At 37.8% G+C, this 15,392-nt stretch overlaps 1 protein-coding gene across 3 annotated transcripts in view; it reads right to left on the bottom strand.

The window, feature by feature from the left end:
• ADCY2 (adenylate cyclase 2) overlaps positions 1-15,392 on the bottom strand; it is a 200,900-nt gene that overhangs the window by 132,108 nt on the left and 53,400 nt on the right. For all 3 annotated transcript variants that reach the window (XM_064506827.1, XM_064506826.1, XM_064506829.1), the window contains one exon: positions 7,339-7,500. In XM_064506827.1, the coding sequence (XP_064362897.1) occupies positions 7,339-7,500 (162 nt within the window). The remainder of the gene's footprint in view (positions 1-7,338; positions 7,501-15,392) is intronic.

Below are 15,392 nucleotides of genomic sequence, written 5' to 3'. Positions count from 1 at the left end.
TTCTAAGAATAAACCCAGGCAGTATTAGTTTGTTTGACCCTATTTGTTTCTGGCATCTGCTTGGTTTTTTGGAGCATGAACTGATTTCATTATATGTTACTACAGCACCTACAACATTGGTGCGTGGAGGCTGTCACTAACAATCCAATTAAAGGCCAAGTAGCTCTGTAGCCAGCATTGCAGTGGAACAGACTGAGGACCAATATGCAGTAAAAAGTAGTTTGAGGGAAGGGAGGTCTATGCAAGGGCTTTCATGAGTGAGTACTGACAAGAATTTGTAGAAGCGTGAATTCTTGGCAGGTGGTTAGAAGAGGAATTCTCCTGACTAATCAGCAACTTAGTATCAGAGGATAAATGAAAAGCTCATATCCTATTCCAGATATCTCTCAACAGATGGGGGCCCAAACCCCTGCAACTTCAGGAAGCTGGTAACTCAGAGAGAGTGGTGTGCCAGCTGAGTTCTGACTCACCCAAGGCTTCTTCGTGGCACGAAATGTGTTTGTGCTCATGATCCTTCTTATCTTATATTGCACTAAAAATGGCTGGCAGGATAGGGCAATGTTGACAGCAAAAGGTGTTTTTCTGCTGCTCTGTTCTTGAAAATAACGGGGAGGGATAGATAAGAACCCTATGAGCACACACAGTGAGGAGCCATCATGTCACGAGTGAGGATCTTGCTCTGAATTTTACGCTCCAGCTGCAGCAGGAAGAGTAACTTATGACAAATTTGACTGAGAATACCAAGTCATAAACATATCATGTAACTGAAAAGGCTAGACAAGGTCTGCAAAACGGAAAGAAAACAGAAAAGCTAACATCAGCTTAGTTGAAGTAATTAAAAATTGTTTACGCTAGAAAAATTACCTGGAGGTATTACCTGGCATATTACAAAACTTGAAATGCATATAGTTTTAGCCTTTCACTAGTAAGTTATATAAGTCAATATATTCCTTAGAAGGTTAAGGAATATGACTCTTCTTGCAAAAGGTATTCCCTATGGCTCAAGCATTGTAATGTGAGACAGGAAAGTTCAGCACATTTTTTTGTTCCAGTTCAGAAGTACTGGAATTTATTTAACTGTCTTAGGTTGTTGGAGGTACAACAGCCTTAGTATTGAGCATTCTAACGTAGACATTTTATCATTTAACTAATATATTAAAGGACTGCGGACTTCTTGATCCAAGACATTTATATACTGGAAAATTAAAACTGCTTGAATAAAAATGTAATTTTTAGGAACAGAAATGTAAGGTAAAGTAGTACAAGAGTGATAAATATACAGGGTGAAAATCTTTGCTGATACAAATATTAGCTTAAATGGAGTGGGATCAAAAGGCAGTATGACCCTTTCAGTAAAGCCTTATCTTAAGGCTCAAAACTAACTGGAGATATTTCCATGATTTTAAAAAGGGGACACATCTATTATTTATTTTCAGTGCTCCTACCTTTGATGATTTCCTACACATCTCATGAGAACTATTTTCCATATGTTTCTAACACGCTTATTTTGTGTTGCAGGTAAAAATTGCTCTGGAAAAGGTGCATGGCCTTCTGCCCACAAGATCTCACTTTAACTTGGCATCGCAAGTCTAAGTCTTTGCTGAATTTTCTATCTTATTAGGTATCGCAGGTCCTCTCTTTACATGATTTGAGACCTTTTGAAAAATGATCATGTTCTCCATGTTAATGCTTGTATATTATGAATTGGAATTATGCATTCTCCTACATACCTATACTCTTACATGCAACTGGGCTTTTCATAAGCATATCCAGATTGTTCGGACTGTCTTGAAGAATATGTGAAACTTAAAGTATATCTGCAGATTGTAAGAAACTTAAGTAAAAACAAATGTAACAGCTGAGATTTCAATACATGCCTAGATTTAAGTATAAAATCAAAGGTAAAGAAATGTGTAGTTTTAAAGACATGCCTACTGCATTGTGCTAGCCACAGTATAGCATTCCTCTCTTGAGCTGCTTTGCAGCTGCTGCACAAACCAGTGAGGCAGGCTGCTGCCAGGGTGGGGAGAAGGAAGGGGAAAGGGCTGGGTGAGGGAACGGACAGCAGCAGCTGCTGCTACAAGAACCCTCCTTCCAGCAGCAGTCACTGCCCTCCACTGCTTCAGCAGTGGTAACAGCAGCTCCGTCTGTGTAATTATGCAGGAGAAAGCACAGTCGTTTAAGCTGCATTTTCTTCACAAATAACTGTCGTCCATCTCCTTCAAAAAAGGCATTCTAAGTAGAAGTGTACTATGGGGTAAACTCAACCCACAGCCATAGGTTTTAGCCAGTCAGACCACTGAAATTCCTATGTGCTTTCACTGTGTAAGCTCTTTTGCCTGAGAAAATACATAACAATGAATGTATCTAAAGACACTATTTTCCTTTTCCAGACTTTTTTTCCCTATAAACACCACTTTTCTTGTATCTGCATAACAGCCTAAACTAATTTATACTCTATTTATTTCTGAACCCTACAGTTGTACATTTTCTTTTTTTCTGCAAGTCAATATTGATGCTTTTTATTTTTATTTTGCTATTATGTTGCTCTATTCTGTAAAGCATATGCTTTTATTATTAAAAATACTCAATTAACAGATGACTTTAAATCAGTGATACAAACAAAACATATATGCCTATATGCTGTATGTTGATTAGAACATCTAAATATATATTCCAGGTGCCATACTGGAGTTGCCTGTCTTCGAAAATCCAGCCCACTACATGATACTGTCAGTTATGCCTTCTTCTAAGACCTGATGAGATATAAAAGTTTAAGAAGCACTATTAACTCTAAAAAATGCTAAATAGATGTACATAAATATTTGTGAATTACATAAAGGTAGGTTCTTTTACAGATTTCTTTTGAATGGGGATTGCAAAACATGTTTTAAGCATTCAAAAGATATATTTCATCTCATGAATCTTGCTAGAACAAAGTCATGGAATTATGATTCACAAGTCAGGGGAAGCAAGGGGAAGTCTGTAAGCAGTCGTAAGCTTTGGCAAACAGTCCAGCAGCACATACTGGTTCAGCATGGGCTATCTGCTGCAGGCTCTCTCAGGGCTGAAACACTTTATGATCCAACCATGAGGACCTCAACAGCAGCCTCGTAAGTAGCCGAAAAGAGGAAAACCTGCCACATGCTATCAAAATTATCTACCTAAATTTGAAGAGTATCCATACCATTTAAAAAATCAATTTGGAAACAAATTATTGGAATACCCCTGAATCAGAAGTCAAACAAAGCATCATTTGGAGTTCTAGCTAGTGTACGCACACCAGCAAATCACATAAGAAGAGAGCATCACTTTCTTCTTTAGCTATCATTAACACAGAGGATAAAATCCATGGATGGACTAAAAGGAGACCTCAGTCTAGCTAGTGGTCAGCGCACAAGATCTGGTGTACATAGTCTTAGGATTTCCAAATTAAACATTCTGGCAATTACCAAAATATTCATTTGGCATCTGTTTTTGTCCACCAAGAGAGAATGTTATCTGAGAATTTAGCCAGGCTAAGAGAAAGGAACTGATCACAGAAGTGGAAGTTAGAGACTACTTACGCAAGTTATTACAACATGATGCTTTTTCCTATATGCAGTCTTGAACAGCATCCAAACCAAAAGAAAAAGAAAGGACATATGCATGCTGTCACAGTTAAAATTTTGTGCCTTTAAAAGGGACAGCTTTTGCAGTGCTTCGAGGAACAGCCAAAAAAATCCACAAAAGCAAGGAACTCTAGTTTAAAGAAAAAATGTGAATGACAGTTTGGAGCTATTTAGCCACAGTTTGGAAAACATTTAAGCTGCAGCTAAGAAAGAAAAAAAGATTACATGAGCAACAAAATTGCCTGTTGAGAGAGTAAAACCAACATTTTTAAAAAACAAAAAACAAAAATATTCCCTCCACACACCATTTATAACATACAGGGGAAAAATGAAAACTTATAGCATATAAGTATTTGGGTTAGCTTATTTTTAAAAGAACAAACTGACCTCTAATGATAGTATCAGCCCTCTGTGAGATCAGAATGGTTGGGCTGTTGATAATAATGCAGGAAAAGCACAAGCATTTGATTAGTATCTGTCCTGGTTTGGGGAGAAACAGAGTATGTGTTTACAGCAGGGAAATACTTCTCATTCCAGCAATACCTGAAAGCGATGTTAAATCACTGAAGTCTTCTGGACCAAATGCCCTAAAAACATGACTAGAGCCATGTTCTCTTTTGTAGCACTTCTAACCTACCAGGCTACCAGGAGAAGACAAAATACACCAAAGTGCGTCATCTCTGCCTAGGTAGAAGGGGAAGAGTCCCAGGTTCTAGACCTTGTGCCTAGCTAGGGTTAGGATTAAAATTGTCAATAGATAAGCATGCATAAGCAGTTACTTTCTTATAAACCGAGACTGAAAAACATTTGACACTGCTGCAATTGCTACTGGAGTCTTCCCCTAATGCTAGTGTCCATGTTGCAGGAAAGATGTTGATGAAGCACAGATAAAGACTCAAAAAATAGGAAAATAATGAAAGGCTTAGGTAGTATGAAAGTAGGCAGCTCACTTATTTCATTGAGGAAAAGCTTAGGAGACAAACTGATGATAGTCTAGAAATACTCTCATTTTGAAAGAAATGTGATGCCATTGGGTCTGCCAGTCTACTGGATAAAAAGCAAGATCCAAAGGCCAGATGATGAGGCTAGACAAATTCCTACTAGAAAAAAGGGGCAAAATTTTAACACTAGCAGTCAATAACCATGGAAAAAAATCAACAAGGCTTGTGGAAGATCTTCACCTTTATCCATTTTCAAATCAAGATTGTTTTTTATTTCTTTCTCCTGAAAGACATGCCAAGTTCAAAAAGGAATTAGATCATGTAACCAGAAGAAAGACTGATGAAGGATTCTTTATCTTAACAGGAGGCTTTTATCTCAATATCTCTGACTGTATCCAACACTGTTAAGAATAATCAAAAGCATGTTAAGCCCTTCAGCTTTACTGAAGCCAGTTTTGGGTGCAAAATTTTTCGAACGACAGCAAAAGGAATGATAAAAACAGTAAGAAAGGGTCTACCTAATCTCTAAATAAGCACATACTTCTGAACGTAGACTTTTCTATACTTATAGACTGAAGGTATGATTGACTTCCAAAATGCTAAGAGATACAAACCAGTGTCACTGGTAGATAGTGAAGAACTGGAGAGAGTCCAGCAGAAGGCTACCAAGATGATTAGATGGTAGAAGAACTTGACATATGAAGAAAGGTTGAAGGAACTGGGTTTGTTCAGCTGAGAGAAGAGAAGGTTCAGAGGAAATCTAATCACAGACTTCCAATATGTAAAACATAGTTATAAAGAAGATAGAGGTACTCTCTTCAGAAGGACACACAGTGACGGGACAAGAGGCAACATGTGCAAGTTGCTCCAAGGGAAACTTACTGGTTTAGGTTTCTTTTTTTTGTTGTTGTTAATTACACCCATTTATTCTATACCAGTTTAAGGTGTATTACTGACATCATGTTATTTCTCCCTTCAGTATAATCTGTATCTTTAATCCAATCCCCCCTTATCTGTGGTTGTAATTTTCATAAGCAAAGAATACAAGACAAACGTTTTTCTAATTACACCCAGAAGTATAAACAATAGCAACAGAAAAGTGTACAGAGGGCCCAATGAGTTATGCTAATGGCACTCAGTCCCTTCCACATGTTCATAAGAACTGAGTGCACACAGTAGTTTCAGGAAAACTACTCAGAACATTTAATAAAATTTGCAAAGAGGGAACAGAAAATTAATAGTATCCTGGAAATACTCTTACCAAATTTAAAAATTGCTCAAAGATTTCCATGCTTTCAGAATGAAACTGGAAGTTAGAGAAGAGATGAAAGACACTAATTGTACCACAGAGCGCATAATTTATTTCTTTTGATTCTAGAGGCATGCTGTGTCTAAAAATAACATCTTCAGAAAGTACTGCCTTAGTTGTACCAAATTTTAATGGGCTACAAAGGCAGGCAGGAAAAATAAAGTCTACAAATAACAACTCTAATCCAAGGCAGGGTTTTAGAGATGAAGTGGCAAACATATTAATACTGCTCTAACAGCACATGTACTCCCAGAATAAAAATCACAGGTCAACATAAAACCAAGACTAAAATTCTCCTTGATTCATTCAACTACAATAATCAATAGCCATATTACTGTATTATTAAAATACTATATTGACGGCAGAAGAGCATGGCCTTTGCTTAACATGCATTGCCACTCAGCAATGTCAGCACCAGAGACACAAGTAACCCAAATCAGCAGGAGAAAAGCAGAGCCGTTTATCTCACCATTTGAAATTGTCTACAAAGGACTGAATCTTTTTTTAACAAGATTTCAATTTCAATATTCCAGATAATACAGTTCTGCAGCCCTGTCTGGAAATAAAATATGCCTTCTAGAACTACAATTTACAAGGCATGATTTTTGTAAAACCACTGCAATTTTGATGTTATCCTTTGAGGCAAAATATTTTTCAAAATAAGGCTCAAGTAACTTAAAAGGTAAGCAGATATCATATCCCCTCTTCATGATACTCACAACAGATAGCATGGTGTCTTCCTTTCTTGTTCTACTGATATATTTAAATATATTTACTTTTAAATAAATAATCAGTGGATTAAATAGATTAGCGTCAGTGTCACTTCAGTGCAAAAATGAAAAGAATTTTCTAAAAGCAAGAACATTCTGTTTCTCTAAAATGACATAATACAGAAAACAACATGTATTTGCTTTTCAAAATAAAATCTAAATTTTTCCTTAAAAATACAGGTTTGTATCAATGAGTGCTAAGGTCCTCACAACATCACAAAAAATACTGTAGTATTTCACCATTTAAAAGATCTTCTGCAAAACAGTGAGGAAAACAGCTCCTCATATTTGGATTTTTAAATAGTGTTAATCCACACTGTGTCCTATAGTAAAAGGGTCAGAGAGGAATGGCGAGCCCAAAGCTGACTGCCAGCACCAGCAGGTTCTCTAAATGCTGTGAAGTCTGGCCAGCCCTCCTCAATCAGTTGGCCCAGCCAGGAGGAGGCTGTAAAATTCCTATGTATGGCTGACAATTACAAAAGTAAGTCAAAAGTAAGAGTAAGAGACAAGTCTTATAGCAGACTTGGAGAGGACAGGCAATGTCCTACAAGAGCTTTTCAACCCAGCTGACCTCAGGATATTCGGAAGAACAATGCTTTTTTGGTCAAAGATCAATTTATATTCCCGAGCATCATTTGGGGTACTTACGGTGTCATTTACCAGCCAATTCAGTCTGCAATTAATCCTTAATTCCACAAAGCACCTACCTGCCAGACCAAGTGCTCCTTTACCACGGCTGTACTTGATAGGCACACGCTTAGCACAATGGTATGAGATGCAGAGGTCAAGACGCTGGCAACTATGGCATCTCTCATGTTGAAGGGCAGCATGGTATACACCACAAAAATAATGAACAGGAAAAATGATACCTGCACAAAATAGCAAGACAAAAAAAGAAGCATGTCAAATTCACTCTGGAATAAGATTCAAAACATATCATTTAGTTTTGAACTGTCTTCAGCATAAAGTTACACAGCATATTTTCACAGGAACATTATTGTTAACCACTATCCACTGCAGAAAATTCATTTAGGAAGAATTCATTTAAGAAGGTTTTGGAAAAATTGCATTATATTTGATTTAAGAAGTGCAGTTTCATGATACTACTTCACAGTTCAAGAATTTCACAATAGCCCAATTTATTTAGCTTTTCAAATTTAACCTCCAATATATCCTTTCCACTTTTTATTAATCATTCTGTTTACAATTAGAGCATAATCTTGGGATCAGTGGTTTCTGATTGCCAGATGCATTGCATAACAATTAATTTACATACCCCTCCACAGATCTGAAGGTATTCTAAGGAATTTCAGTGCAGAGAAATGATTTAAAAAACATGAGATTATGTAGAAGGCCCAAGTTCAGCGAACCATTTTGATTTAACAAGGTTATGCTTCCCATGTAACTATATGATGTATATCAGATTCCATTAAAATACATTTTAAGGTAATACATACATTTGGACATGAAAAATAACTTCAGACCATCACAGCCCTTATGGAGAATTTGTTGTTATCTTCTTATAAAAGGTACCAGTATCCACACTAACTACGGAACAAACCTTCCAGATAGCAACACAGACTGCAAGAGCAAGAGGTGTTTCTTCATTATATATACAAAAGATTAGGAAACTCCATCATAAATTCAAAAAGTATAACTGGATTTGGGGCATGAATTTAGTAAGCAGACAATTCTGAAAGTGTGCCACCCTGTGTGCAACTATATCCCCACAGCAGCCAGTCCACACTGTATCTAGGATGTGATCATTTCTCCTAATATACCCTGAAAGCACGAAAATGTAAATGACCGCAATGCTTAGGAAGGATAGAAAGAGACCACTCTGGCAAAAGCACCAGTGCTTCAGTGACTGAGGAACAGTAGGCACACACAAGGACAGAGCCAAATAGCTCAAGGCATGAAACAAAATATAACTGCAAAGGACATGGAAGGTAATAAGATAACAAAGTAATAACAAAACAAAGTGAAAACTTGGCTATTCTTTGGCTATTCTTCTCTCCCAATCTCTCAACTGACAGCCCAGAGAAACAGAAGTGCCTAGTATCGCTTTAGCTTCAGTCCTTACTAAGAGCGTCAACTGTGATTGGATGTTAGCAAAATTAACGGCAATGAAAAGGGTGTCAGAACTTGGTGTACATAAGAGAAAAGTCATGAAAGTGAGGTATTTTCAAATTGCCCAGGCCTGGTAAAAACCGCCTGTGATACTGAGAGACCTAGCTGAGCATCTCAAAACTTGGCAAAGACGTAGAAGCTTCTGCCTGGCTAGAAAAGGGAAATGCAGTGCCCATCTGCGAAAGGCTGGGGAAAAGCCTAAGGAACTAAGAACTGGTCATCCTAGCTTCAGTTCCTAAGACATGTTTCCAGTTAGAGGCTGGCTTGAGGAAGAATCCTGGACCCTACTCCCATGGGAAGGATTTCAAATGCATCCAAGTCCCATTGACTCTTCAGGAAAACAAAGCTTCTTTGTTTTGAAGTTTCATTTTCTAATTGACTAGGGGACAGAAGTCATTTACATATTGGTGAGAATTTTATGACTGGACAATAAAAAATTGTCCTTGTTGAACTGGTTGGTCTCCAAAAAATGGGGCTTGCTTATTTTCTATGCCTGAATACAGCTCGGCTGTAGAGCCAGACTAAGCAATCTGCCTCACTTGTGAGGTATATGTGGGGTACTTACTAAGGCTCACTAGTGGATATAATCTCATGCCTGTTGCTTTTTAAGTTTGACATAAAGCAGTCTGCCAAGCACATAAAAAGGATTTTGGTATATTGCAATGCCTCTAGTGATGGGCAGCTGGGCAGTTAGAATAATACTGTATCAACTCCAAATTTGTCCTGCTGCTGTAAACAAGTATCCCTTCTGTAAGCCAGCCCACTGCTTTCCTTGGTCAAAATGAATGGAGAATTCCAGCCCTCCACAACCACAAATAAGAGTTTTTGGAAGTGTCGAACCCTCCTGACAGTATGTATTTAGAATTCCTCACACTTGATGTTTAATGGGCGTCAAAATGTGGCTGGTGCACAGTTGTGAAATATTGGTCTGAGAGTGCTGCTGCAACCCAGAAGAGGTAGGTAGATATGTTTGCAACATAGAGTAGTATGCATTCAACTGGAATTTTAAAAGTGTGCCATGCAGATCCTGAAAATCCATTCAAAATTATTCTTTCCACAGTGAAGATTATCAAAGGATTTTTTTCTTCTCTTGTTTACATTCCTGATTATTTTAACTGACAATTTTATATTATTCCATTTGCTCCATTCTTGAAAACAAACTTCAGTTACTAACAAACTCTAAAAAGAATAAAAATATTCAGGGGAGAATTTAAACTGTCTTAAAAAAAAGAAAGATATGATTAAAAATATGTAGAACGCAGTCACCCAAACGCTTATATACAGGACAAGATCAAGCAATTTGCAGCAGAGGCGGGTGTACAAACTACTTTCAAACAGAGAAACTTCTGTCCTGTTCCTGCTGAACAGGAAGGTTTGGAAGAAGTGAGATCCAGTTTCCCACTCCCCGTTCATTGCTATATTGGAAGCTACTAGCTATGGTGTTACCTTGTAGACTCTACATAGCTTAAAAGAAGCAGAAGCGTTTCTTCCACTGGTATTGAAAACAGTAAGGCTGTATTTCAAATTCTGCTCCAGAAATCAGAGTGCTAAAAGCATATCTGTTCAGTGTTTGAAGTGGTTCCTCAGATCCTTGCACCCCCAACTTCCCCTTCTATGCTTAACGTGGGTGATAAGCACCACTCTGTTCATCCTGAATCAATCTCAGATCAGCAGAAAAATGGTATGAGGCAGGCCCTAAGTAAAAGAGGTTGCAGATAAAAGAAATATGATTCTTATAAATTTCCTTCTTTCTGGATCAGTCATTTTCAGAGACACTCTCCAAGCTCACCCAGGTTTTCAAGGTATAAGAATGATTTCAGTGCTTTATTATTCTCCCACCAATGGCCATCACTGCAATAAGGAAAGCCCAAGATTAACTCCTGTTCTTTGAAAACAGCAGAAGAAAAAAAAATGTGTTTTTACAACAAATACCAGCTGATAAGTAATAGACTCTGTGAGTCATCTTTGGATTGCTAGGACAGAAACTCTCATCAGAAATGCAGATGGAAATGGCTCCTGTCAATAGATCTTGAATCTTGGCTGCACTTTTTTCCTCTATTTCTGGCAATGTTCTAATGACCTTGTTTAAACTCTAGGGGTTAAGAGCTCTGACTGCTTATCACAGGGGTCCCTTTTTGATGATTTCACTATGGCTCAGGAATATTCTCCTCAACTACCCTGAAATAAGATGGTTTTACTCTTCAGCCTGATAGTGAGATGTAAGCAGTGGGTAATGGTATGATTTGGGATGATTCAACATATTTGAAAAGGTCTTTGTGTTTAAGTTTGGTACTGTAGAAGGTGATACTCAAAGCCTTCTTTGTAGGTTGGTTCTTCAGGTAGAAAGACAAGACAGGCCTTCTAGATTGAGTCAGCAGAACATACACCAGTCCTTTAACCTTTTCATGACTCCTTTGTAAGGATTAGCAAAATATTGCTAATGTAAGTATTAAAAAGCAGTGATGCCAAGACAGAGCTCTGAAGGACTCCACTCTACTGTTGCAAAGAGTTATTAGCGCGTGTCACTGCATGTCTGCAGTTGGTGTGTATGTAGCTGACAGTAAACAAAATATTATTTTACAGTGCACTATTTTTGACACTATTGAAAGCAGACTGTTCCACCAAAGCATGCCATAACCATGAAGCCTGTTGCTGTTTTGAGACTGTGTTGGAAGCAATCTCTGATGTGAGTCATCACTATGACTGCCTACTTGAAACATGCCTTTTTGTCCTGATCTGAACTCAGATTGCTTTAGGAATTTGATTCGCGGAAGTTTTTTTGAGGACCTTGCATGTTATCTCTACCTCGAAGATCAGGAGGATTGGGGCATTGATGGTATGAGTCATAAGATGTAGCATTTGCTTTTGGTATTGCTGGTGTAACACTTAACAGAGAAGCATCTGATTATCCTGCTTCAATTGAGGGATATCCTGGTCCTTCATAACTTTTGCCCGTTATTCTTGATTGTCAGAGCTTAGCCAGCTCTGAGTGTATTTGCTGCTCCACCTTCCTCTACTCCCACACTTCAGAAGTTTATCAATATATATACAGTTCTTTTCCATGGTGATTTAAAGGCTGATGAGCTGCGCTATGTGGCTATCTAGATAGATATATAATGGACTATTTTTTCTGCAGATTTTATGTAGCTACTCTCAGTGGTCTTCTGAAAGGGCTGTTACAGATTATTGCAGTGATGTGATCAGAGACAGCTGGACATCAATAGGTATGATGACAGCATGGTGTGGCATATCACTGACCATCATGACCACTCACAACCACCCACTCTTGTCATAGGCACAACAAAAAATCATAGCTAAGAATGGTTACTCTTCATGCAAACTGGAAAGTTTTTGGCTGTACAGGATGGAGAAGCAGGTCCTTCTTCAGATCAAGCTCATTCTGAATATTTTAAACCATGGCATTTTTGTCACCACATCTTCAGATGTATGTTGGCTACTCCAGTTCCTGACCCATACTGGTGACAGTGATACAGGAGAGAACTGGTCTGAAGAAGATAATGTTTGGTTTCAAACAGCCATTGCTGTTTGAAAGGTCACTGATTTGGATTGTGATGGCACATACTACAGGGCGTTTGCAGTTCGTGCAACCAACTTGCTCTCAGAAATCTTGTCCCTCTGGTGTTGCTAGTTTCTGTTCTGAGTAGTGTTGCCTTAACTCTAAAGGTTATCTGGAATAGAAAGCTTAAAATTTTTATTCTCCACTCAGTGAGTCTCTAGAAATGTGACGATAGTTCTACTGAACCAATGAAGAAGTAGAAACAAATACATATACAAGGCCAAACAATAAACATCCAGAAACTGAACTCACATCTTTCTCTTTTTGCTTGGCCTTTATTTTTACTTTGATATGTTGTGAAGCAATTTTTAAAAAATCCCCTTTCTTTTACATCTTAAATTGTCTCTTTGTAAATAGGGTGCCACAAGGGATGTTGCTTTTGACACTGAGAACAACTGTATAAAATGTTAAAAAACATTCATTTTATAAAAATTATATTCCAGCAATGACTCACAATATCCCCAGCTAGCTAGTCTTTTTAAGATCCTGTTAAATGGTTAATGACAACTGGTTTGACATGTGCAAAAATTGCTCAACTTAACGTTACTCTGACCAGAATTTCCCCTTGAGGAGTATGATATCTTGGCACTGCAGTAGGCATGCAAATCTAAATGTTTTGTTTCAGGATGAGCAAAGGGAAAGCACTGCCTTGGACAAAGACAGCAGTAATGAGGCAACAGCTAATAAAATATCTGTATTCAGGAAAACATCTTACATGTAAGTGTAATGACAGCAACGTTCTTGGGAAAACAGTGGTAGCCTTTCATTGTGAATTCAGCAAAGACCCTGTTGCCATAATTAAACTGTTAGACTACAAATATTTACGTTAAGTGGGCCAACTCATTACAGGATCATTTTCAGAGGTTTGTCAAGATCTAGCTTCCTCCTTACTGTGTAAAGGCAGGGAGTATAAATTCACTAGGTAATTAAATAATTACCCGTTGGAAAGACACTTGGATTACAGCTACTGATTTCAAATGTTGTTTATAAACATAATACAGTAAAAGAAGATATCCAAGCTTCTCTAAATAAATAACTGGGTTTTTCATAAAATTGGCAGCAGCTATTGATCTTACAAACTTGTTATAAACACTATATTCATAATTTAATAAAACACATGTATTTAGGTGTCAGAAGGGTTTTTCCACAAGCTACAATGTAAAAGCTTTGTGGAAGCAGACTAAATGTTGCAAATACATAAAGGTCCTCATCATTGTACTTGGCCTAAATTCCAGAGCTCAGATCTTCAGAATCAGACCCTTAAAAGCCAGGAAATATTCAAAGAACAGTATATGCTCCCCAAAGAAAACAAAATGTCACTGAGTGCTAAAATCGCCTTGTTTCCTGTGTCATCTACAGGAAGACTTAAATTGTGAAAGCATTGGATAAGTTGAAGGTGGAACTGTTGTTCACCACATCCTGCAACACTGGAACAAAAGGCACTCAATGAAGAAGACTGACTTAAAAGAAATAAAAAAGAAAGTATATCTTTACATAGCAGGTAGTGAAATTCTTGAACTTGTGGCCATAGTAGGTCATAGAGTATCAGCAGGCTGAAAAAGAGATTAAACAAATTCATGGACAACTTGCCCATAAAGCGATAATAGAACAGCACGGCAGAGATGTACCCTCTAACATCCCTAACACAATTGTGGATGATGAGGATTTATGAAGGGAATAGACCACAAAAAGTGACCAAGGTTGTGCGTTCTCCCTTCGTACCACCTTCTTTCGCCATTGCTGGAGACAGACTACTGAGCTAGAGGGACCACAGATCTCACCCTGTAGGAAGATCCTTATGTTCTTATGCGAAGAGGCAAACACACTTTGTCAAAAAAAAAAAAAAAAAAAAAAAAAAAAAAAGGAAAACAAGGAAGAGGTAAGACACAGCATCTTCCCTGACTGTAAAAATAGAGCAAAGTAATCCAGGACAAGGACTGAAAGTCCAGCCAAAATGTGAACATAAAGCACTATAAAGCCACTTACCAGTTAGGGAGTTGGGAGATAAAGTTCCACTCTTAGGAACAGTAGGATTAAATACACAACAAACTGAAGGTTTTGTTTATATAAAAGCCGTATTTGTCTTTTATCTGATGTATCCCAAACCTCAAGAATAAAACCAAAAGGGAAGATTTTTGTTGTGATTTGCTTAACAGAATTATCCTTACAATAAATTCTTACTTCACTTGTTTTTACCAAACATAAATGTTTATTTACAAGGATTGTGGTAGAGGTAGTGAAACTCCCCTGTAAATCATCCCCTGTTCTTGATCATGCAGAACTCTCAAACTAATAATTCTCATCTTGTGTGTAGAGGTATGGCTTTAAATGGCATCAGTAAACAAATGGTCACTACAACCTCTGCCAAAAAAATAACCACAACCATTAGCAAAATAGGATAGAATCAAAACAAGCTGACAGCAGGAAGAGGGATAGTATAAATTAAAATAACTGTGTGATAAAGGATTTTCGAATGTGCTGGCAAAGTCACAGATCAATATGGGAATAAGATGAAAGACTCTAGAAAGCAAGGAAATTTCACATTTGAAATGACCAGATTGCTACTGCCTGCTATGTGATTGCTTACTGTGTCTCAGAATCTTTTCTTTCACTGAATAGGATCACCAAAAAGGATATGGGAACTGGAAGGAGCAACCCAAGGACCATCAGCATTGACTCAAGGGTCCACAGCAATTTTTGGTCCTTACTGTTACCAAAAGAGGGGACTGGGCTACCATCATCTCCACCGGCTTCAAGATAATCCCTGAACACATTCAGGAAAGTCAGAATTTGGTTCATTGTATAACCCCCTTTTCTACTATCATTATCTTCCTCATTTTGTTTCTTCTCTTTCTGCTCTATCTCATCTGCCTTGTTTGCAATCACAGTATAGCCTAATTAGCCCAGAAGACATTTATTCCGTTATAACACTGATAGGTCCTGCAAGCACCAGGCAACTTCACAACACACCATGTAGCCCATCAATGGTGGGCGTTTGCAGCAATTTGTGTGACTAACTGGATCAGATGACGGTAAGTTATGCCTTTGGTTTTT

The sequence above is a fragment of the Dromaius novaehollandiae genome, chromosome 2, assembly GCF_036370855.1.
Source record: "Dromaius novaehollandiae isolate bDroNov1 chromosome 2, bDroNov1.hap1, whole genome shotgun sequence".
Lineage (NCBI taxonomy): Eukaryota > Metazoa > Chordata > Aves > Casuariiformes > Dromaiidae > Dromaius > Dromaius novaehollandiae.
Note: the sequence above shows the minus strand (reverse complement) of the source record. Positions and strands in the feature narration are given on the sequence as shown.